Source organism: Arvicanthis niloticus, chromosome 1 (genome assembly GCF_011762505.2).
Source record: "Arvicanthis niloticus isolate mArvNil1 chromosome 1, mArvNil1.pat.X, whole genome shotgun sequence".
NCBI classification, from domain to species: Eukaryota; Metazoa; Chordata; class Mammalia; order Rodentia; family Muridae; genus Arvicanthis; species Arvicanthis niloticus.
The window spans coordinates 116,810,846-116,834,736 of NC_047658.1; the positions used below are offsets into that span (position 1 = coordinate 116,810,846).

The 23,891-nt window shown below is 46.9% G+C and overlaps 1 protein-coding gene and 1 long non-coding RNA gene across 5 annotated transcripts in view; one reads left to right on the forward strand and one right to left on the reverse strand.

The window, feature by feature from the left end:
• The window catches only part of LOC143435207 (uncharacterized), a 61,284-nt gene extending 40,554 nt beyond the window's left edge, over nucleotides 1–20,730 (reverse strand). The window contains exons 1-4 of the long non-coding RNA XR_013105319.1: nucleotides 19,815–20,730; nucleotides 11,074–11,284; nucleotides 8,059–8,186; nucleotides 6,154–6,276 (exon numbers count right to left, since the gene is read on the reverse strand). This is a non-coding gene — a long non-coding RNA (uncharacterized LOC143435207). The remainder of the gene's footprint in view (nucleotides 1–6,153; nucleotides 6,277–8,058; nucleotides 8,187–11,073; nucleotides 11,285–19,814) is intronic.
• Nucleotides 686–19,602, forward strand: Slc22a8 (solute carrier family 22 member 8). Of its 4 annotated transcripts, XM_034486437.2 has the most exons (12): nucleotides 686–882; nucleotides 2,512–2,591; nucleotides 3,247–3,603; nucleotides 13,561–13,664; nucleotides 14,160–14,314; nucleotides 14,806–14,974; nucleotides 16,732–16,855; nucleotides 17,042–17,157; nucleotides 18,036–18,250; nucleotides 18,569–18,677; nucleotides 18,814–19,017; nucleotides 19,104–19,602. In XM_034486437.2, exons 3-12 carry the CDS (start codon nucleotides 3,271–3,273, stop codon nucleotides 19,183–19,185), a joined length of 1,611 nt encoding a protein of 536 aa, XP_034342328.1. In that variant the 5' UTR covers nucleotides 686–882; nucleotides 2,512–2,591; nucleotides 3,247–3,270; the 3' UTR covers nucleotides 19,186–19,602. The 4 variants fall into 4 exon arrangements, with proteins under 4 accessions (XP_034342328.1, XP_034342332.1, XP_076772812.1 ...); XM_034486441.2 differs by lacking the exon at nucleotides 686–882 and having other exon boundaries at nucleotides 2,288–2,591; nucleotides 14,806–14,857; XM_076916667.1 differs by lacking the exon at nucleotides 686–882 and having other exon boundaries at nucleotides 2,295–2,591.
• Nucleotides 20,731–23,891: the final 3,161 nt, after the last annotated feature.

The window sequence follows — 23,891 nt, forward strand, 5'->3', positions numbered from 1 at the left end:
AGCTCAGCTTCAGCTTAAAGGAGACTGAAAGAATTTTAATATCAATGAAAGAAAAGGGAAAAACAAAAGAAAGAAAAATCTATTTCCATGTCCCGAATTAAAAATGCATTGAATGTGTAAATTTTCTTAAGTACATAATTTCTTTTTTAAAAAATCAGTTTGAAAGCATCAAATTTAGGATCACAGCAGGGGCATCCTGGGACAGAAGAGGACAACAAGGACAAGAGTGAGTAAGAGAGGTGACAGAGGTGCTCATTTTGGCTCTCTCTCTCTCCTACCTTAGCTGGAGCGCCAACTCTGTTATACACCTGATGTAGAGATGTTATGTACTCAATATACCATTAAATAAGAGGGTTCTGATGCTTTGCTTTTTTTTTTTTTTTTTTTTTTGCAAAGCCACTTTAACTAATGAGGTAAAGAAGCCCAGGAAGAGGTGATTTTACTGAAGGTCATACAAGTCCATCATGCACAACCCTCAATAGCCTTGATTCAGGATCAGGAACCCATGCACATCCGCTGGGGGCCGGGGGCGATGCCCAGATACAGCGGCCCCTCACTGAGCTGTTGGACTATGTATACTCTGGCTCAACCCCAGCAGCCTCAGGGAAATCACCAGGCGCCTTTAAACAACACCCCACTGGGACAGGAACAGACGGACAACCCAGGCCAATTAGGAACTAGAAAAGAACATCTCTGTGAGGGTGAACACCCAGAACAGGGGTTAGCTGCAGCAGCCCAGCTTGCTGCAAGCCTTCCAGTCAAACCTTCCTAAAACAACCCCTTTGGCAGCCTTGGAGTATAATTTAATCTTCCTTTGATGACTCCAGATCTCACCCTGCCTCAGGCCACTCGGAGAACATCAATAATTGCTGAGTCCAGGTGGTAAGCGAAGAGGAGGGGCTGGAACAGGGTTCATCAGCTGACCTTGCCTTGTGGTAGAGGGAAGAGTTGGCAGGCACTTGAGCAGGATCCCAGCCCTAACTTGGAGGCCAGATACCACCTTTAAGAAAGGGGCCCAGGACAATGGGACAATGGGAGGACAATGGGAGACCTCAACCAGACAAAACAGAGACACCACCCCACCCCACCCCCACCCCCACCCCGGGTCCCAGGAAATAGTAACAGTCAGCTAAAAGCAAGCCAGTCGTGACTTAAAAGGCAATGGAGGTTAACCAACTTTGCTAAGAAAGAAGCAGACTTCATAGAAAACTCTGGTTCAAACCAGAAGCTCCAGCAAATTCTGGTAATCTTAGCACTTGAGAGGAGGCTAAGGCAGGAGGATTGCTGTGAGTCTTAAAGGCCAGTTTAAACTGTATAGTGAGATCCTGACTCAAACACCCAAAAAGGGGAGGAAGGTGGAGAGAGGATAGGGAAGAAGAAGAAGAGAGGGAGGGAGAAGGGAGGGAGGAAGGAGGGGAGAGGGAGAAGGAAAAGAAAGAAGAGGAAGAGGGAGAATGGAGAAAAATAGAGAGAGAGAGAGAGAGAGAGAGAGAGAGAGAGAGAGAGAGAGAGAGAGAGAGAATGTGTGTGTTTAGATGCTTAAGGATAGAAATGGGCTTGAAGCCACACCCCTGACCTACTTCCTGCTGGGGACCCTAAGCTAGTTACTTAACTTCTCAGTTTCCTGACTGACAATGCTAACAGTAGGGCCTGCCATAAGTGTGTCAACTAAGCTTCAAGTTGGCTGCTAGACCCTGTCTTAGACTTGTCTGTGGGAGAAAAGACTACCACATACCACAAAACGCCCTGCCTACGTTGGCTCTTGGGTGAGGCTGAATGTACTTAATTCAGTTTGTGTTGGCTTGGTAGACATTTATATAAGAAATGTGCATTATTAGGTAATTAAACCATACTCATAGAAATAAATAAAGCCATCAGGACTGCAGAAAGAAGCCAAAAAGCAGCTGGAGGCAGTAAGTTCATAGGTAGATGGAAAACTGGTCACTGTGTCTGAGACTCAGACAGGGATGGTCCTGGCTGTTCCAGGAGCCCAAGTCCTGGTACCTCTGAGACCATAAGGACCAGTGCTTGGACCTTTCTGTCTGAGTGTGCCCTAACATTCTCCATGAACCTACTCAGGAGCCAGGCAGGAAAAGACAGTACATTGCGGGAATGCTGCCTCTCATTTCCAGAAGCACCTCTCTCATCACTTGTTCTCAGCACCAGGTCCTCTGAAGATCAACTCAGAGGCTTTCTGGTCCCTCAGACCCCTAATCCCTTTCCATATTCTCTCTTAGGAAACATTCCCTGAGCCACTAAGCCCTTTGTCCAGCCAGCAGCCCTCTAGGCTCAGCCATACTCCACTCCCCAGCCCCCTCTCCACCCTGTCAACAGCCTTGGCTGAGGCAGCCCTTTCGGGAGAGCTGGGCTTGGTGGGTGCACAGCATTCTCACTGCCGGATGTTAATCTTCCAAAGAAAGTCAAACATTAGCCCAGGAAACAGCTTATGCCTTATATAAGGCACCCCAGGGGAGACACAAACAGCTTGTTAGAGCTGAGCTCCTACCACAGCAGCTGCCGGACCCTAGGACGGAGCACGGGCCACCGCAGCATCCATCTCCAACCCAACTGGATCCAGCTCCAACCACCAGGTGAGATGGGATTGAAGGCTCCCAAGTCTAGCACCCAAGAACACCCCAAAACCAGGCCCTGCTTCCTCACCATAACGCTGTAATTGGTCAAATCCCTAATGCCTTCAGGGACCTGCTTGGACTCTTCTGATACTCCAGCCCCGGGGACTCACCCCAGGGAACAGCAAGGAGGCTTTGAGCTTGAGGAGATCCTTCCTAGCCCACATGAAGCAATCAGGGATGTGTATTTTCCTCACCCTCACCTACATCCAGCCTGTGCAACCAACATCCAAATCTGGACCCTTGGACCCTACTGTGTGGCCCTGTGCATGCATACCTATGACCCTTAAGCACAGGGCCACATGCCTGCATTCACATGACCTTTGCAGTGCAATTTAAATGTACACATAGCACTGCATCCAAACTGGTATTCCATATCCCTCCATGAAGCTGGGTACATCTTTATGTACACACCAGAACCCACACATCTTTACACATGCACACAAACATGTCTCCACACATGTGTTCTCATATATGTAAATAGGTACATCTTTATGCATGTGGTTCTATGGTGCTCCACAGGCCTACATATAACACACACACACACACACACACACACACACACACACACACACATACACACACACCTCTTCTTGGCCTGATGCCTTGCCTACAGTTTTGGTTCATCTTGCCTGGTGCCATGACCTTCTCCGAGATTCTGGATCGTGTTGGAAGCATGGGCCCCTTCCAGTACCTGCATGTGACCTTGCTGGCCCTCCCAATCCTCGGAATAGCCAACCACAACTTGCTACAGATCTTCACAGCCACCACCCCTGTCCACCACTGTCGTCCGCCTCCCAACGCCTCCCTGGGGCCCTGGGTACTCCCCTTGGGCCCAAATGGGAAGCCTGAGAAGTGTCTCCGCTTCGTGCATCTGCCAAATGCCAGTCTTCCCAATGATACCCAGAGGGCCACCGAGCCATGCTTGGATGGCTGGATCTACAACAGCACGAGAGACACCATTGTGACAGAGGTATGTCTGCCACCCTCTCTCCCTCCACCTCACCTTATGTACTTCCACACTGTGCAGCACTTGTGGATAGAAAAGACACAGGGGCCTAGATTTCCTGGGATTGAACGACAGGGAACTGGGCAAAGAGGAAGGATCCCAGTGGTAATGCACAAGAACTGAGTGGCTTGATTCCTTCATGCTCAGAGCCCAAGCATTCCTTCAACAACCTACAGCATGGTATTGAGCTCCAGTGATTCAAAACTGTACAGTCTGTCCTCTTAGTAGGGTGTTATATAGCCTTGTTGAATGACTTGTCACCTCATTGGACTGTGATCTTCCACCCTTGGGCTGCTTATAGGGACAAGAAAAGAGTAGCTTGGAATAAAACCACTCTAAAGAAGCATCCCTGGAGCTGAAATTAGAACAGCAGGCAAAGGGTTAACCAGACTAGAAGAGGAACATTCCATCCTGCACAAAGCTTTGCAGGAATGGGGGGTGGGGAGGCTGGGTAATAGAGGAATTTCACATTGCAAAGGTTGAAAGACTCTTGGGTACATCCAGAGGGTATCAGTCACCTACATAAGTGTCTTTATGGCCTCACTTCCCAGTCATCCTTAAGGAGTGGCCGATTCTCTCACCTATCATTTCCACGAACTAGAGTTAAATCAAATCCTCCAATGAACTGACAGGCCAGTCAGTAGACTGTGCCTGGAGGAAGATGGGGAACCTGGAATTGGTGTTTGCTGCATGGCAGCTGACTACCAAGCACATCCGAGCCCTCTGCAGAGCTCTCTGGTGTGTGGATGTGTACAGCTGTCTTTTTGCTGTTGAGGGTTAGGCACTCAGACCCCAGGAAGAGAAGTGACTGTTCAGTGCCATGCAGTTTCAGAACTGGATTGTAAAGTAAAATGCCCCGTAGTACAAAGTTCAAGGGAAGCCTTAGCCAAAAGATTTCAGGGAGGCTGCATAAAGGCATGCCCTGTGATCCCCACAAGCACAGGATTCAAACATTGCTTCATTAGAAGACCTTTGCCTTGCAAATACACCCCCGGGTTACCACTCTATGGGTCTCAGCTTCCTGGAATCCCAGGGAGTTCAGTCCCTTTATCTCCATTTCACAGATGAGGATATAAAGGCCAGCCCTGACTTTCTTCTGTGGGCAGATGTAGAATTTGAATCCAAGACTATCTACACCATCTATATAATTATCTGTGTAGTTAACAAATATTTATTCTGTATAAAGCATTTATTATAGAGCAACATTCTAAATGCCTTGCAAATATTAATATTTTTGAACCTTTTGACAGTTATAAAGTAATTAGTATTCAAACCCCATCTTTCAGATGAGGGGAGTGAAACCCAGGGAGCTTACAAGCTTTCTCAAAGTCATACTATGAGCAAGTGGGCTTGGGTCTGAGCATGAGCCCTGGGCACCAAAGCTGTGCTCCCGAACAGCACATCTGTTCCATCCACATCCCCTAGACTATACCTCTTCCCTGATACAGCCATTATCTTTCTCCTCTGTGCCAATCACGGTGTTCAGAATATATCAAGTATCCAAAATATTAGGCATGTCGGTGTTATGGTGCAGAATGCTGAGGCCTCAAAAGGCAAAGAAGCCATTAGCCTTCCAGATGCTTATCATCAGAGGGGACATGGGTATCCTGTAGGGATCTGCATGCTTCCTGAGACAGGATTCACTGCTGTGTCCCCAGCACCTGGAATAATACCTCGCAAAGCGGGGGGATACATTTTTGTGGAAGGAATAAATAAATGTTCTGTAATATTAAGATTCTGAAAACTCAGCAAAGAGATTTCTGACCAGCACAGTGGTAGGAGGTCCTAGAGGGCTTGTTGGAGTTGGACATGCTTGTTCTGAGTATAAATGAAAGGGAGAAGGAGGGAGTGAGTCCGAGTGGATAGTGCACCCCGATATGAAGCTCAGAACACTAAGTGTAATGTCACAGATGCATAAAGACTGAAGAACAGAGACATGGAGGCTACTGGACATGAGACAGGAGAGAGCAACAAAAAAGCCTAGTTTAGTTGCTAAGGCAAAAGTGTGGCCTCTCTAACAAGGGATGAGGAGCCATGAACGCAGTAGTCTTCGAGAAAGAGTGTGGCAGGCTCAAGTGGCCTGAGGGACAGAGTGGCCTGTAGGGAGAGTTTTAACCTAGCAGCAGAGTAAGCTGGAATTGAACTGCGTAGGACTCCAGGATGGACGTGACAGGGAGATGGAATGGTGGATTCAGACAGCAGAGAATAGGGAATTGGAATCTGTGGGAGGTAAAGAGCAGATAGGAAATCAAAGACATAGCCATAAGTTTCCCAACATATGCATGACTTGCTATACACCTGGGAAGATGGTGAAAAGAAATAAAAGGCAACACCCATCACTTCCAGAAACATAAAACCCAAAGAACAAACACCCTAAAGGAAAAGGTGGACATGGTGCCTCAGGCAAGAGATTGAGGCCAGCCTAGCCCACCCTGGAATATACAGGAAAATCTGTCCTGGAGGTGAGGAGAAAGTGGAGAAGGAAGAACTGAAGAAAGGAAAAGGCAGGCTTACCAGGAATAATGAGATGGTCTCAGCAGGAATATGGTGTGTGAGTTCCTAGATACCAGATGGGAATACATGCACACAGGAGTTTATTTAAATCTTCACAGCCCTCCGACTTCCACCTTGATTATCCTGTTTGCAAAGATGAGGAAACAGAAAGACAGATCACTAGCCAAGATACCACATTCACACGGGGTTAAGTAGAGAATTCAAGTCTCTAAAGTAGAGGCCATGCTTCTTAAAGCTACACAGGACCCAACCTGTAATCCATGAGATTAACCATCACCCTGCACCCCACTGAGGGAATTGGGTGGTCTAACTTGTCCACAAATGTTCAACCTCACCCTACAATAACTCCTCCAGGACAAGGACAGTATCTCTCCCACCTATAACTACCATCACAGGACTAGGTATTCAGTAAGTGCTTAAACAATGCTAGATGCAGGATAAGTTCCATCTGCATCTACAGAGACACTGCTGACCACTGGGAAACAGCTTCCTTTCCAGGTCACTCCTCAGGTGGGCTCCTGGGAGCCGTGCCAAGAGCAGAGGTTAGGGGGGCTCATATCCAGTTAAGCTTCAGTTAACCTCTGTTCTAACCAAATTTCCAGTCACCATTCCATTCTTGAGATGATATGAATCTGCATAACGCAAGGGATCAGCAAATCCTCAGGGGGGCTGCGCCCTTCTCCATGTCAGACCTCACTTAGCTCTGCATTAAGCTATAATCCCCTGAGGACCCTGCCATGGCAAGCCTATAAGAAGGGTCTCTGTTCTCCCCATCCACTGGAACATTAATAGCCAAACCCAACTAGAAGAACAAACACAGGGCACTCTGATCTTCTGGCTCATTCAGCCATGGCAAATACAGGTTCTGTGTGCTTAGGGTAGGGTAGAGTGGAGTTCTGCCTCCCATGTGAGAGAGGCGATCAGGACTTCTCAGGAGCTTTAACTAGGACATCAAGAGGAAACAAAGACCTTTCTTTTATGTCTGAAAGGCATGAGAGCCTGCTGAACCTAGATTCCCTGGAGTACAACTCACATACGTTGAAGCTCAGCCGGTAGCCCTCTGGGCCTGAGCCCAGCCTCAAGTGAGCAGAATACCCCCTCCTAAGGTCCCTGGCTCTCCTCTCTGGGCCTTGTACCTTCTTGTCCTGCTCCCAGCACCACAAGAAGCCATGATCTCTACCCCAGGAGAACCCTCTTGGGGCCCCCAGTTAACCACCTTTGACCTACCCCATCCTCCTCACGAAATGCCCAGATTCAGGACATTTATCTATCTGTCTCTTGTGTTCAGCCCCAGTCCTGCTTCACATCCCCACTGGCTTCTTGCCTCCCTGCTTCAGGTACTCTCTTTTTCTACCTTTCTCAGCCTTTGATCTAACTCCCGAATAAGGACTTAGGATTTCACTCTGGCTACATTTCTCACCAACCTGACCCCAGTGACAGCCACTATGTAAAAATCTCCTGATCATCTGCACAAGAGGGTGCCTACAACAATTCTGTAATTCCCAAAATTCAAGAGCTCACTCAGGGGACATTTAGTGTGTGCAGGCCCCAGAGCTACTGTTTCGCTTTCCACGCTTTTTGCTGTGAACAAGTCAGGTATTATCCTTACCATTCTATAGGAAATGGCGCCAGGCTCAGATCCAAGTGGGGTCCTACACAGCTGTGATGGTGGGCTAGGAGAGCCTGACTCCAGAACCATGCTCTATCTATTACATCATATGTCACATGACATTGGACATGTGACAACAACAACAGTAATAATAATAACTGTAAGTTGAGTGCACAATGTCTTCCAGACTTAGGGCTAAGTGTTTTTCATTCTTTAAATCATTCACAGATCCAAGAAGTAGGTACCAGGTACCTACAGATACAGCTGAAGACTCTGACCACATAGAAGTTAAATACCTGTTTCAGGGCTGGAGATATGGCTCAGTCAGTGAAGTGCTTGCCACATAAGCATGAGGACCTGAGAGTCATCCCAAGTACCAACATAGAAAATCTGGTTGCAGCAGCTCTAGTCTGAAGGTCCAGCACTGAGGAGGAAGAGACAAGAGCAGTCCCTGAGACTAAGTAGTCAGCCAACTTAGCTGATCAGCAGCTCCATATTCAGTAAAAAGCCCTGTCCCAAAAACACTGATGGAGAGCAATCAGGGGAAATACCTCTGGCTTTCACATGTGTCTGCACACATATATACACACACAAACATGCGCACCCATATGAGTGTACACACACGCACACACAATCTAGCCCAAAATACATAGCTCCTGGGCAACACGATTTGTTGGATTGTAGGCTGCCTCCTGAATGGCTTGTGGTGACTATAATCCAGTCTGCTCACCTGCTGAGGGACTTTCTGGTCACACTTCTTGCTGCACTAACTCCTAAACCTGTATCTTTGAACCTTGACCAGCCAGCCTGGAGGGCTCTGACCTTAACGTGATGCCACGGTTAGCTATGCTATCTCACAGAACAACAGCTCTCATGTTTAAGCTTTCTTTCTGGCAGGCCAGGGCTCAGAACACAGTACACAGTGAGGCATCTGGGAATTGTGGTCCTGGTTGAGGACATCAGTAGATCTTACAGACCTGAGCTTGAGTCACTGCCTTGAAATGAACCAAGCTATGCTTGAGCAAGCTATCTCTCATCGGAGCCACAGGTTCTTTGTGAAAATGGGCTCTTAGCAGCTCCAGCTTTGTGATGCTGTTCTGCCATGGCTTGGAAAGCTGCCTCTCGAGCAGAGTAGCCCTTCTCTTTCCTCCCTATCATCTTCCTGCTAGACTAGGCCATGAGGGAAGGAAGACAAGGCTGAGGTTTCTGTCCTTTTCTTCTGGAACCTGCTCCTTGGGGCTTAGTTATGCTATAAGACTGGGGAAAAAAATCTAATATAGGACTAGGCTATGAGGAAAGAGATTGTAGAACAAACAGGAGCTGACGGGAATTGCAAACCTAAGCCATACCCAGGGCAGAAGAGAAGCACTAAGAAGCTAATGTCTGGTTTCCTCCAATTAGTCTGTTACCTTTCCCTCTTCTGGGCCTCTTCAGTAAAAGTGTGTTTAATAGTCAAGCCTTGTTTATTTATTCACTCATTATTCATTAAACAAACACTAACATGTATTATAACCAACTCTTCTGATAGTTGCCAGTAAAGATAGCTGAATAAGAAGTAAAGTGAAATGTCTTCTGCCTCGAGAGGCTACAGAAGATAGGAGAGGAAGACAAGCAGATGAGCAGCAAAGATGCTTCGTAGCGTGTACCCTGACGTCCGTAAACATAGCTGGGGAGATAAGGAGCACCTTAACTACACTGGAAGTCAGACTTCTCAAACATTGCTCTCACACATGAATTGACCACCCAGAGAAGCCCCTGACGCTCAGAAAAGATTATCAAAGGACAGGCAACATTCCTGAGTAAGAGATCCTAACACATGAAAAACAGCAAAGAAATAAGTCATTTTTTATAGACTCAGAGTAAAACATGATAAAATCCAAGGGCTACCCCAGCCTTGGGAGCCCCAGTCAAAGGCAGCACAGAAAACATTCCTGGTGTCTTGAATATTCAAGCCTTCTGCTACAGGCTATAAGAGGACCCTCTCAGGGGCTCTTCACAAGGAGTCCCACAGAAAGCATCTAGGATGCTGTCTAAAATACTCCTCTCTCAGAAACTTGGGGTACCTTTTTAAAAAACCCAATCTATTTGCTCCACACCCTGCTTCCCTCATCTGTCTCAAATCCCTTTCTTGTCACCACTTATGAAGCCAATAGATGTTTCATACACAGCAGAATCACAATTTATTCATTTTCAACAAAATTTCCCAGATCGAGTAGCTTAAAACAACACAGATTTTATTATTTCACAGATTTGGAGCCTAGAATTCCAAAGCCCACAATCAGTGTGTTCTCTACACAGGCCCTACAAAGAGTTCTCCCTTATCTCTTCTAGTTTCAGGTGGTTACTGGCAAGCCTCAGCATTGCTTGGCTTGCATGTCCACCACTCTAAGCTCCACCTCTATTCTGTCCTGTCTGTCCTTCTCTTCCTCCAAGGGCCCACCCTGCCCAATATGGCCTCACTGTAATTCAGCTAGTTGTATCTAAACGACTTCATCTCCATTCTAGGAGGTTATAACGTCAGTGTATTCTTTGAGGGAACACAATCAACTCATATAATGGTTGCAGGTCTCAGGCCTGCTCTCCACGGTTTGTGGAAGAAAAAGGTAGGAAAAAAAAAACCCTCCTTGGGCTCTGTGGTCTCTCCTCACACTTTAGTGCCAGAACACTCTTGGAAGGCATTGTAGAGAACATTCTTCACTTCATTACACAAGTAATTCAGGATGTCTGGAGTGAAGAATGTGTGCTGGGATTAGCAGGAGATTAGAGCAAGCAGGTTCACCAGGCCAAAGCATAGCAGGCCTTAGAAACCTCTCAGTAGGGGAATCAGTGTCTTTACCTAGCCAACCAGAGGGAACCAGAAAATATTAACACAGTAGAAACCTAAAAGCCATTCATGTCACTGGAGAAAGAGTGGGGAAAAATGCTCATGAGCATGTGCTGTGAAGGTTGAAGAAATTAAAGTATAGAAAAGCTTACTTTTAGGACAGTGCCTTGTACAGTGATCCCTTAGTAAACACTGGCTGTCACTACTCATTCAAAGGCAAGATGATGAGGCCTACATTAAGGCAATTCTGATGAAACAGGGGACCTAGTCTCTATTTCCAGAATCCTCCTGTCAGCTCACAATCATCTATCCATATCTCCAGTTCCAGAGGATCTGACATCCACTTCTGACCTCTGGAGACACCAGGCACACATATGGTGCATATACACATATGCAGACAAAACACCCATACATATAAGATAAATAAATCTAAAAAACAGACAAATCCAGATTCAAAAACAAATATACTGGGTGTGGTGGCACATACCTTTAATCCCAGCATTAGTAGGCAATGGCAGGTGGATCTTTGTGTGTTCTAGGCCAGATTTGTCTTTGTGTTCCAGGACAGCTGGGGCTATAGATGCTGTCTCATATGTGTGTGTGTACACACACACATATACACATTAGAAGCTTGAGGATCGGACGACTGTGGGATAAAGTCGGAATCTCTGAAAACACAGGGCCAGCAGAGTTTTGATCTGTGTGAGACAAGAAGGAAATCCACTTCAGCACAAATCAGTAGTGGGTGGGTGTTGATTCAAATTTCTAGAGTCTGATCCTGGACAGTTTATCCTAGGCATATTTAAGTACAGTACAATTTTGGAATGTCTTTTCTGGTGACAATTAACTCAACATTGTATGCACAATAAATATTAAATCATGACTACATCTTAACTCTTTGCAAAATACATGTGATCTCTTCTATAAAAGTAGGTTCTATAGATTGACTGAGAAACAATGCTCAAGATAAGGGTTTAGGGCAGTGGCTCCTAATGTTCCTTCAATACAGCTCCTTGTGTTACAGCATGCCCCAACCATAAAAATATTTTGTTGCTACTTCAAAACTGTAATTTTGCTACTGTTATGAATTGTAATGTAAATATCTAATATCCAGGATATCTGCTATGCGACCCCTGTGAAAGGGTCTCCTTTGGCCCCCAAAGGGGTCATGATCCACATGTTGAGAACCACTGGTCTGAGGAGAAGGAGTGAAACAAGCCCGAGTGTCTGAGGAATCAGACATGGCCTGGCCCTACAGATAGCACAGGTCACCAGGTTATCAACTCCATACATTCTCAGCCTTCTGGTGGAAAACAGGTTCTATATGTCTTCCTTTGAAGAGATAACCCTGCATGTTTAACATTCCTGGATTCTCTAGTGCTTATCTGTGAGCACAAGGATGCCATGTCTTCTACAGGATGGGAGAGAGGGGGCAGAGTCAAAAGAGGTACACCAGTATGCTCTTATATGTGGAATGAGGACATTGATGTGGAGTGGGCACAGAGAAGGGACTCATCAATGGATACATGTTGTAGCAGTTTTCTTTTCTTTCCTTTTCTTTTCTTTCCTTTCCTTTTCTTTTCTTTTCTTTTTTTTTTTAAAAAAACAGGTTTACTTATTTTATGCATGGGAGTACACTGTCACTATCTTCAGACACACCAATAGAGGGCACCAAATCCCATTACAAAATGGTTGTGAGCCACCAAGTGGTTGCTGGGAATTGAATTCAGGACCTCTAGACGAGCAGTTAATGCTCTTAACCACTGAGCCATCTCTCCAGCAGTACACATTGTAGCTGAATGAGAAGAATAAGCTTTGAGTTCTATTGCACAATGATGTTACAATGGATTGAATATAAAAACTAAAAGAGGAAACTTTTAATGTTATCAGCACAAAAAAATATGAATTAGGAAAAGGGATGGATACGTTTCCTTAGCAAAAACTTGGCAGTGTTCTCTACACATGTAACATAATTGTGACTTCATGGATTCAAAGTCATGCAAACTGCAAAAACAAATATTTTTAAAAGACAGGGTTGCTATTTGGTGTATATGGAACATTACAAAGAGTGAAATAACAAGTCCTGTTAAGTCTGAGATGTTCGTAAGATATGTCCCAGGTAGTGTTTTCAAGTAGACCACAGACTTGTGGTCTGAAGGCCAGAAGAGAGGATGTGCTACAGAAATTGATTTGGGCTCTTTAGTATGAAGAATAATCTAAGCCTTAGAAATAGGTGACATTGTCTAGGGAAAGTTGATGGAGAGAATGATCCAGAGGGAGTCCTGGAGAAGCTAGACAGGCTAGCCAAGGAAAAAGGAGCCAGGGATGGGGAGGCAAAAAGGAAGAAGAAAAAGGAGGGAGGTAGAGAGAGGCTGCCAAGGATCAGGTCAGGTTGGGATGAAGAAGGACTGTGGCCTGTGTGACAAAGAAGCACAGCTTCAGTGCATTGGTCAGGACAGAACTGAGAACTGTGTGAAGAGGAAGATGGGTGGCGCCAAGAGAATTCGAGGGATTGTAGACAGGAAAACTAATGCAGAAAACTGATGGAGAAGCAAGGAGGAGAGAGAGAAAGGGAGGGAGGAAAGGAGTGAGAGGGCAGAAGATTAGACCCTCAGAGGAGGCGAGTTGAGGTCAGGGATGCAGGTGGAGGGACTAGCCTTGGATACATGGGGGAAAGGAAGAAGCAAACAGTGCTGCAGGACACGGAGGGACCCTCTGTAAAAAAGGCTAAGAACAGGATGACAGAGCAGCTAAGCAGCCTTTGTAAAGCACACAACAGGTCACACAACCATGGGTTAAAGACCCAAGGAATCCCCACAGGCAGAAAGAACTGATGCTTCAGGGTCAAAGACCATGCTCAGGGAAACCTAGGTGGGCGTGCGTGCATGTGGGGGCTGGGGGTGGTGCAGGCTGACCATGGCTGGGAGGACTGGACTCAGTTGAGCTGAGCTGACCCTGACTTGCTTTTATGCAGTGGGATTTGGTGTGCAGCTCCAACAAACTGAAGGAGATGGCCCAGTCAGTCTTCATGGCAGGCATACTGGTTGGAGGACCTGTGTTTGGAGAACTGTCAGACAGGTAAGGCTTGGGAGCACATTCCACGTACATCCCCTCTCAACTCTGTTCTACCCATGTACCCCAAAGAAGCAAAAGCTTGGGGAGATGGGAAGGATGGACAGATACCATTCCCTTGCCAGGCCATAGCCTTCTTTTTATCCCAAAGTCCTCACTTGAATCATCTGGCTTCTCCACTCAGATTTTTAAACACAGTATTGTGGCTGCATAGTGTAAACTTAGGGCAGATGGATGGCTTAAAGCTATGTGGTCTTTTGACCTCTGCTCAGTCAGTTAAGCTGAAATGGAAGAAATAACTCATTAACTCAATGCCCCTTCTGCAATTTGTTGGGTAACAGCAATTACCAGCAAGGCTCTGGTGAAGGAGTTATATGCTCCACCTGGTCCTTGAGGAAGGATTGGGGGTTGCCTTCAGCCCTTTGCCCCAAAGCCTGCAAAGTCACTCAATTTGGCAGATGCACAGGGCTAACCTGGCCCTTCCTCTCTTCTGAGCTGCAGGTTTGGCCGCAAGCCCATCCTGACCTGGAGCTATATCATGCTGGCAGCCAGTGGCTCCGGTGCTGCCTTCAGCCCCAGCCTCCCTGTCTATATGATCTTCCGATTCCTGTGTGGCTGCAGCATCTCGGGCATTTCTCTGAGCACCGTTATCTTGAGTGAGCCACAGTGGGAGCCTGAGGAGCAAGGGTTTGGGGAGCATCAGCCAAAAGCTGAGAGAGTAGTTTTGATTCAGCCCAGAGACCCTACCTTTGATTTCTCAAGATCCTTCTGAATTTAACAACAATCACAAGCATAATGTAAGCAGCTATGAAGCTGTAGGACTTGCCTTGGGTCTAGGTACTTTACTAGGCATCTGGTCCTATGCAGCACACACTCACAAATGAGTGACAGATGATGGAGTTGAGGTACAAAGCAAAGGCAGTTACTTGTCAGTAGAAAGACATTAAAAATAAACTGGGGAAGAGAGAGGCCCAGGTTTGAGTCCTTGAGTTTCAGGTGCAATATCTACAAAATGGTGTTAGTTGAACCCTTGGGAGCAGATGTAGTCAGGTAGCTACTGGGAGGGAGAAGCTGATACCACTTCACAGAGAGGTGCCTGGGACTTGCCTGACAAGACCCTAATCTGGTCTTTGGGCTCTTCCCACAGATGTGGAATGGGTACCCACCTCGATGCGGGCCATCTCATCAACAGCTATCGGGTACTGCTACACCTTTGGTCAGTTTCTTCTGTCCGGCCTGGCCTATGCCATTCCTCAGTGGCGCTGGCTACAGTTAGCCACGTCCACTCCCTTCTTCATCTTCTCCTTGTTGTCCTGGTATGTGGCCCTCTGATATTCTCCTCTATCCGCAATTCCACCAGGGACAAATAAGGGTTCCATGCCTAACCTGGCTATCCAGCTCTATCTGTTCCCAGCTCCCTTCTGCCAGCCAGAGTCAAGGAAGACCCTCCAGGGTTGCAGGGTTACATATGCTGAAGCACACTGCATGAGAGAAGCGTGTGGGGAGCACTGGCAGCTGCCGGCAGCTAAAGAAGAGACAAGAGTTGAAATGGATGGGAGGGGGCTGGTCCAGCATGAGCACAGAAAGCCAGCCTCAACATCACATAGAGGAGAATGGGAAAAGCATAGAAGGTGTCTGTGGGGATGACAGGCCTGGCCTAAGTTCTATTTGTGAAGAAAAAAAAATTAGTCCAAATACAGGGACACACATGATGGACCTAAGGACAGAGGTTGGGTGGGGAGACTATGCAGGCTAGAGGATTCTGAGGGGGAGATGTAAAAGATATTTTAAAAGAAGTATCTACAGAACTGGAAGCTTTTCAGATTTAAAGTACAAAAGAATACCCAAAGTAGAGTCTCAACTCAGAAATCTGTGGAAATTGCAGTGGTTTGGTGAGAGACCCAGAGGAGGCAGAGAACTCATTATCAACCCGCTCAATCCAAAGCCACACAGAAAAAAAAAATAGGAAATTAGCCAGTGTAACCATTATTAAGCTCCAGAAGCCAGAAACATTCCAAGGAAAAGCTATGAAGCTTTGGAGTAACTATTTATAAACTATGCATAGGACCCCATTCTGGACAGTAATTAATCTTATCTCTGATCTTTCTGGCATCTCTGTTTGATGGGAGCACTATTGTCCCTATTCAAAGATGAGAAAACTGAGACTCAGGGAAGGTGACATGGAAAAGTACAGACTTGAAATGGAACTTTAACTAGGAAGCAAACATAGAACTGTCAGAGACAAACAGCAATCTGAAAGAGAGAGGGGAGAGGGGAGATGGGGGGCAGAAACATGTACACAACCTGGGGTGGGAGCAGACAGAGTCAGGAGACAGAATGGACAGATGGTCAGCAGAATTCAGTTGAGAGCTCAGTTCCCTTTATCCTGTGTCTTGGGACAGGCCTCACTCACTCTGAGCGTCAATTAGGATGATATTTCCCATTACCCTAAGTTTTATGGGGCTGGCCTACAGGAAGACTTGTTAACTGGGAGCCCTTATGTCTATCATTCTCAAGGAGACAAAGCTAGAGTCCTGGGCTCAGCCATGAAACATGAGAGGAATTCCTTCACAGTCTTGGTGAGAGCAGGCTCATAGGACAGTCAAGGCAGAAAAGGATGCTGTAAGTCCATAAGAAACAGACTCAGAAAGCTGGAAGCAGGTGTCCCATCAATGTCCGTCCTCCAAAAGCCCTGAAAGAATCCAGACCAAAGAAGGTTAGAGAGGTAGAGGCAAAGAACCCTCCAGCTTGTCCAGCCTCATGTATGCCATCTCCTCCCTAAGCTGCACTGGTCTCAGCCTAGCCCCTGGGGCTTTTAGCTAAGGGAGACATCCAACAACAAGAAACCAAGGTTGAAGGCAGAGGAAGGCTCTACGGAAGTGAGGGGAAAGAGTGCTGGATTTTTTTCCTAATGAGAGGCAGCCCAGGGACAAAGATGGGCCAGTGTAAAGCTCCACAGAGAGTGCTTTAGTTACCTCAGGTTCCCGGGGCCTCCTATCCCATGACCCCAGATGTAGACGTCTCAAAAGGGATTCTGGAACAGGAGCCACTATGTTTTGACTCTGGCCCCCAGGTGGGTACCAGAGTCCATACGCTGGCTGGTTCTGTCTGGAAAATTCTCAAAGGCCCTGAAGACACTCCAACGGGTGGCTACTTTCAATGGCAAGAAGGAGGAAGGGAAAAAGCTCACCGTGGAGGTAGGTGAGGAGGGGTTGTACCTGGGGCAGGACCATGTATCTGCCTCTCTTGCCTCTGTTTTATTGGCTTAGAACTATATCCCATCTGCTCCCCCAATGAATCTTCTAGAAAAATTAGACCTGAACCTCCTTCCCTTCCACCAGCGAGGTCCACTAATAGCACCCATCCTTCTCTTGTGTCCAAAGGACCTGAAGTTCAACTTACAGAAGGACATCACCTCAGCCAAGATCAAATATGGCTTATCTGACTTGTTCCGGGTATCCATCCTGCGCCGTGTGACCTTCTGTCTCTCTCTGGCCTGGTAACCTGCCACCTCTTCCTACTCATGTCCTGCACAGGGCTGATGAACAAGGAGGTATCCATCAGGTTAAAGCCTAGGGTGCCTGCAAAAAAATCAACAGAAGCCTCCTAGGGGCTTCTAAGGCCAGCTTCCATCCCAGAAGTTCCACATTCAGCTGAGAGAGTCTGCCTCCCTACAAGGTAGCACTGCACCACACAGGACATATGCTCTAAATCCTTCGGGGCACATTCTGGGGACAGCTCTTTCCCCACAACCAGCCTCTCTGTCACTAAAGCCTTCCAGCCTAGCTCTGCCTTCTGGAACCACACAGAACAGACATGACTCTGCAGGCTGCTAACTCACAAGAAGCAATTGTGTCTCCCAAGTTTCCTCTTCTGACTGATTCTACATCTTTCTCAAAATCTTTCTGTGACCTGGTTGTGAAACCATTTTCCATCCTAGTCTTCCCCAGGATCAAATTTGTCCTGCACTTTGCCATAATTCTGAGAGAAGAATGGAGAGTTACCCACTCACTGTTCATAGCTTGACTTTCACCTTTGCCACTCTGGATGTTCTACTTCTACTGAACAAAAACAGATCATTTCCTGCATCCTCTAGTTTCTGAAAATATCTCCAGTCCTGTTATTCTGCGGACCCAATCTTGGACAACTTTGCCATGAACACCCTAGACCTTGACCATGCCAGACATGACCAATCAATACCAGCACTTTTCACTGAACTCAGACACAATCTCACAACTATACTCAAGCAGTATGTATGAGTCAGTTATAGATGCCACAACAAACAAAACTATTTTTCTTCCTGGTAATCCATGGATGGCTATGGAAAGAGGCCTCAGCTTGGCTGGAGGTGCTGACCAATGCCTCTCTGTGTCTCAGGTTTTCCACTGGTTTTGCCTACTACAGTTTGGCTATGGGGGTAGAAGAATTTGGAGTTAACATCTACATACTCCAGATCATCTTTGGTGGGGTTGACATCCCAGCCAAGTTCATCACAATCCTCTCCATAAGTTATCTGGGCCGGCGCATCACTCAAGGCTTCCTCCTGCTCCTGGCAGGAGGGGCCATCTTGGCCCTCATCTTTGTGTCTTCAGGTGAGAGGTTACCTTAGGACCCTCTGGAAGAAGCTGCTACCAGCTGGAAAGTGGACTCCAGCTTTGTGAGCCCTCCTCCAATTCACTGTGTTGGCCTAGCACAGATCCCTATTTTCTGTAGGGCTCGGGTTAGTCTTGTAGGAAACAATTCAATTGGCCTACATAACAAAGCATTCGGAGTAGCAGATGGGTTCTCACCTTTCCCTTTTCTTATGAGCTTCAGGGCAACCAAAGTACAAAGACAAAGTTTGCTAAGGATTGAGAACATTCAAGTGCTTGTGAACACTGAGGCCCATGTCCTAACCCCTTCCCATGCAGAAATGGAGCTCTTGAGAACAGCACTGGCTGTATTTGGGAAGGGATGCCTGTCTGGCTCCTTCAGCTGCCTCTTCCTCTACACGAGTGAGCTCTACCCTACAGTTCTCAGGTAGGTGATATGCCTGGGTCAAGGGCTAACAGATGAAACTGTAGCATCCTCCTCCTGCCCTTTATGCAGGGATCCCAGGATTGTCCTTTAAAAGCCTTCTGCACAGGCTATCAATCCCTTCTCTGAACCCTCCCAGGCAAACAGGTATGGGTGTCAGTAACGTGTGGGCTCGAGTGGGAAGTATGATAGCCCCGCTAGTGAAAATCACAGGTGAGCTTCAGCCCTTCATCCCTAATGTTATTTTTGGATCCACGGCCCTACTGGGAGGCAGCGCTGCCTTCTTCCTTCTTGAGACCCTCAATCGGCCCTTACCAGAGACTATCGAGGACATACAAGACTGGTGAGCTCTCTGCCTCTGCCACCCATGTCTCCCCTTTGAACAAACAGGCCAGAGCTCCAGGCTTTTCCTAAACCCTGTGTCCCTAGGCACCAGCAAACCAAGAAAACAAAGCAAGAGCCAGAAGCAGAAAAGGCATCCCAGACAATCCCGCTGAAGTCTGGTGCATAGGACCCCAGCTGAGAACAACAGAATCCTCTCTCCGGCCTTCCAGAGACTGATCCCAAGCAGGACCCTTCTGGGGCTCCTCCAGCACCTTGGGGGTTGAGGGAGGTCTTAGGTGGGCCCATGCTCTTGGAACAAAGACTTCTGAGAGTTCAGTAAAGGTGTTCTACCCTCACCACCTCCACCATAGCCCACAACCCAGACCTGGCCTGCTCACAGCTCTAGTCATACTCACCCCTGCACTCATCCTCCCTGCAACCCAGGTCCTGCCAATCTTCTATCTACCCTTTCTGTATTGGCCGCTTCTCCATTGTCCCACCTCCACTTCCCTTGAGATCCCCTAGCAGTTCTAATGGTTCCCTCTTACCTTCCCCAAACTCTCTCCTTGGTGGGAAATTTTAATAAACCACAATGAAGAACTCAGGCTATGCTTCATGGGGAAGAGGATTGACCATGATGTGAACATGTGAGCACATACACATGTCATCTGTACCGTGTGAACATACAGATATGGGAACTCAGCTACATGCAAGCTGGTCTGCTATGAGCACATACATGTGTCCTAGTCTGTTTGTGCAAGTATAACAGACGACCACAAGCTGGATTGTCTAAAACAACAGAATTGTGTTACTCACAGTTATGGAGGTCCTGGAAGTCCAACCTGGGTCAAGGTATCAGGCATTCGGTGTCTGGTGAGAACCTCCGTACTGTGTTTCCACAAAGCTGGTTCCCTCCAGCTATTTCATCAGGCACCAGTCCATTTCCTGAGAACAGAGCTGTGTTAACTTTCTATCACCATGACAAAATACCTGAGTACTTAAAAGGAAGGTTTTTATCTGGGCTCTCAGTTCAGGTTTTGGTCCATGCTCACTAGTAGCCTCAGAGCCAAGGCAGAGAGCAGCATGATGGGTATCACTTCATCCTTCTCCAATGGTTTATATTCCCAAGGCCTGCTAGTCAAATGCTTCCAGAACCCTACATATTAGGGTTTCTAGTGCTATGGTAAAACGCCATGACCAAAATCTACTCAGGGAAAAAAGTGTTTATTTCATTTCACAATGTTCAGGTCACACTTCCTCGCTGTGGGAATTCAGGCCAGGAACTCAAGGCAGGAACTGAAGCAGAGGCCACGGAGGAACATTGCTTACTGATTGCTTCTCCTGGCTTCCTCAGCCTGCTTTCTTATAGTACCCAGGTCCACCATCCTAGGGGTGGCATCACCCACAGTGAGCCAGGCCCTGCTACATCAATCATGATAATCCCACAGGTTTGTCTACATGCCATCCTTATGGAGGGATTTTTCTCAATTAAGATTCCCTCCTCCTAACTTGGGTTAAGTTGACCAAAAAGAAAAAAAAAAAAAAAACCAGCCAGGACACTCTGTTTGGATCAACTCTCTCTTTAAGCACTCGGCAGTGACTATTGAGACTGTATAGGACACGCCAACCTATGCTATGGATTCCCATTATCAACCACAGAGCTAATGACTGATCTCAAGTATGTATTTAGAGATTTGAGAGGGTGCTTAATAAACATGAAAAGGATTATATTGTACCCTGCCTCCACCTTTCAGTGATTTCTCACGGGGATAAAACTTCAACCCTCTTACAAGACGCACCAGAATCAGGCCTCAACCTGCCTCAGCTACTTCTGTTTTAACACGCATTTTACATGCTGAGATTCGGCCTCTACTCTGCTTCTTCCTGCTCATAAACTGCCCCCAGCATTAGAACTTCCCCCCCGCCTCCCCGTTGGGCTCTCACTGCATTTGGCTCACCCACAACTTATCTTGAGGGTCTCAACTTGTATAACTTCCTCCCAAAAGACAGTTCTGAGGCTCCAAACCCTGGATTTGGTGCCCTGCAGATTATACAATGAATTGTGGTCACAATTGCATCTTGGTGCAATTGTGATTTCCCCAGAAGTAGATCCCAAGACAAGGATTTGAATGAAAAGTAGTTTATTGGTTAGGAGAGTCAAGAAAATAGGCAATGTAGGGGTACATTTGATTGAGGAAGCAAGAGCCAAGAGAAGAGAGAGTGAGAAGGCAGAAGGATCCCTCTGCTACCCACCCAAACCCCACACACACCAACTGTCACCCAGCCTCCTGGGAAACTCCATTCACACTTGATTTGGATGCAGGAGTCTTCCTTGCCAACCTTTAAACAATTTGAAGCTGGTACCCAGGATCAGCCACACTGACCTTGGAGACCTGACATTTACTGTGGAGTTACAAAGTTTCATTTTAGAACTTGACATCTACTGATGGGGTTTCAACCATAGAACCTGAGATTAGCTGATGATGGCCAGCAATGCCTCCCCTTGGCTTCACTTAATCTCCACCAGATAAAGAACTGGGCTCAAAATGTGTTGTGTTTTATAAAAATAAAGAGAGAAGGAATATGTTTGGTGGAGGTGTGGCAAGGTGTGGAGAAAGAGGGTGCCTCTGAGGGTCCATGCTGAAGCATCCCTTCCCCCTGAGGGGCCAGCCATACGATGACGGTATCGTATAAAATAGAGTTTATTCAGGACATGGGGAAGGGAGTTGAGAGGGTGGTAGAGACAGAAAAAGGCAGAGAGAGAGGGGAAGGGGAATGAGGAGAGAGGCAGAACAGGGTGGGATAGAACAGAGCAAGAAGACAAGAAAGAAAGGAGGGGGCAGCAGCTCCTTTTATAGTGAGTCAGGCATACCTGGCTGTTGCCAGGTAACTGTGGGGCAGAGCCTAGACAAAATATACTAACAGTGTGAATCACTGGCCTCTACCTCCTGCACATCTATTATCAGTCCAGAATTCAAGACAGCTCCTGGAATGCCCTAGCCATGACCCTTCCTGCACCACTCCAGGGTATTTATTGCTGACACGCAGTGAGGAAAAGAAAGATGCCCAGAAAGCTCTTCCCCTTGTTGCTGTCAAGATTCAGGGTGAAACACTGATCCCTATTCCTCCTCCTCGTCTTGCCATCGGTGCTGTTCCTCCTGCTTCCTCCATTCCCTTCTGTCTGTCTCTGAGCAGGGACAAGTGCCTAAGTGACTTGCCACCCAGTACAGAGCACCCTCTGCATTACTCCACAGGTGAATTAGCTCATATGTAGTTTATGAGGTTTGCTGTTTTGTTGAGACAGGGTCTCATGTAGAACAGTTTGGCCTCCAACTCGATGACTAGCCAGCTGAGGATGATCTTGGACTTCTGATCCTAAAAGCTAAGATTGCTTATGTACCACAGTGCCTCGTGTTATGTGGTTCTGGGGATCGAACTTGGGGCTTCCTGCATGTTAAACAGGTGCTCTATCAAGGAGCTACATCCCCGGCTCAAATCTAGCTTTGAAACAGCAGTTCTGGAAGGACTTATACTGTCTGCTGGCTGGTGTAGCCAAGAACAAGGCCCAAGGTTCACTTTGGCTCTGAAATTTCCGGCTCAGATGATGGCAGGCAGCTGGAGTCTTCTGAACTCTCCGGGTCATTTCAACTCCATGCTTCCAGAACATAATTTGAGCCAAAGTGTCTTCTTTGATCTGTAAATTATTTATTTGAAAGGTGTCACAAAGTAATAAAAATCACATGTAGTCCCACACTTTGAATCCCATTGACTTAACAGACTGTAGTTATACAAAGTCAGCACTTATCCCAGAAAAATCTAGCCTATGTGACAGCAACTCGCACAGTAGAGAGAACAAAAGAATCAGAAGAGATGAGTGTGAGACTTGCAGTATGATCATAGGGCAACAGTGCTCCTGTCTGAGCCTCAGTTTCATCTGTGTCTGTTTTCAGCTGAGTAACAGCTCTCAGTCCCAGTGAAAGTGGTTCTGCTAGGGTGGGGAGCTTCTGCCCATATCCGGACCCCGAGAGCTGACACCCTCCCACTGAGAACAACCAGAATTTAAGCCAATGATCCATTTAGCACAGAGGAGTCCCAGTCCTAAATTTTTAATGAACCACAAGACCAACAAGGGACAGTCCCCAGATCTGAAAATCTTGGGATCTTGCCACAGTTCGGTTCCTAGAGTCTCCAATAGAGGCCTTTATAGACTCAGCCAGACTTAGGACTGGTCAGGAGCTGTGCTGGTTAATTTTCTACCAACTTAGCACAAGCTATGGTCATTAAAGAGGAGGGAACCTCAATTTAAAAATGCCTCCATAAGATCAGGCTGTACCCCAGCCTAGATGGCATTTTCCTAATTGGTGATTGATGAGTGAGGGCCTAGCCCACTGTGGGTGATGCTACACTCTTAACTGTTGGGTTTTGGTGCTACAAGAAAACAGGATGAGTACACTATGAGGAGTAGACCTGTAAGCATCACTCCTCCATGGCCTCTGCATCAACCCTATCTCCAGGTTCCTGCCCTGGTTGAGTTGTTCTGATTTTCTTAAGTAATGGACTATGATTTGGAAGTGTAAACAGATAAACCCTTTCCTCCCCAAGTTGCTTTGGTCATGGTGTCAATCACAGCAATAGTAACCCTAACTAGGAGAGGAACTGAGAAAGACATTCTTATCCAGAGCAGGATTAGGCACAAGCTTGGAGAGGGAGGGTGCTTGCAGGAGAGTACCCCACTACCCTTGGCACTCTGCCTACTTCTTTAGAAGAGCACTAAGTCTTGGCAGGGAACTGACCCCACAGCCTCTAAGCTGTTTGTCCAGCTGTCCTCGCCTCCCCAGGCCACAGGTTCTTATATGCCTTGGCCTGGAGAATGTATCAGGCATCTGGACACCC

Bases quoted from the DNA above. Each gene is read 5' to 3' on its own strand.
- Slc22a8 (XM_034486437.2), top strand. From the start codon at position 3,271: ATGACCTTCTCCGAGATTCTGGATCGTGTTGGAAGCATGGGCCCCTTC. The intron at 14,975-16,731 runs GTATGTGGCCCT...TCTGGCCCCCAG, and splicing joins ATCTTCTCCTTGTTGTCCTG to GTGGGTACCAGAGTCCATAC. The intron at 19,018-19,103 runs GTGAGCTCTCTG...CTGTGTCCCTAG, and splicing joins ATCGAGGACATACAAGACTG to GCACCAGCAAACCAAGAAAA.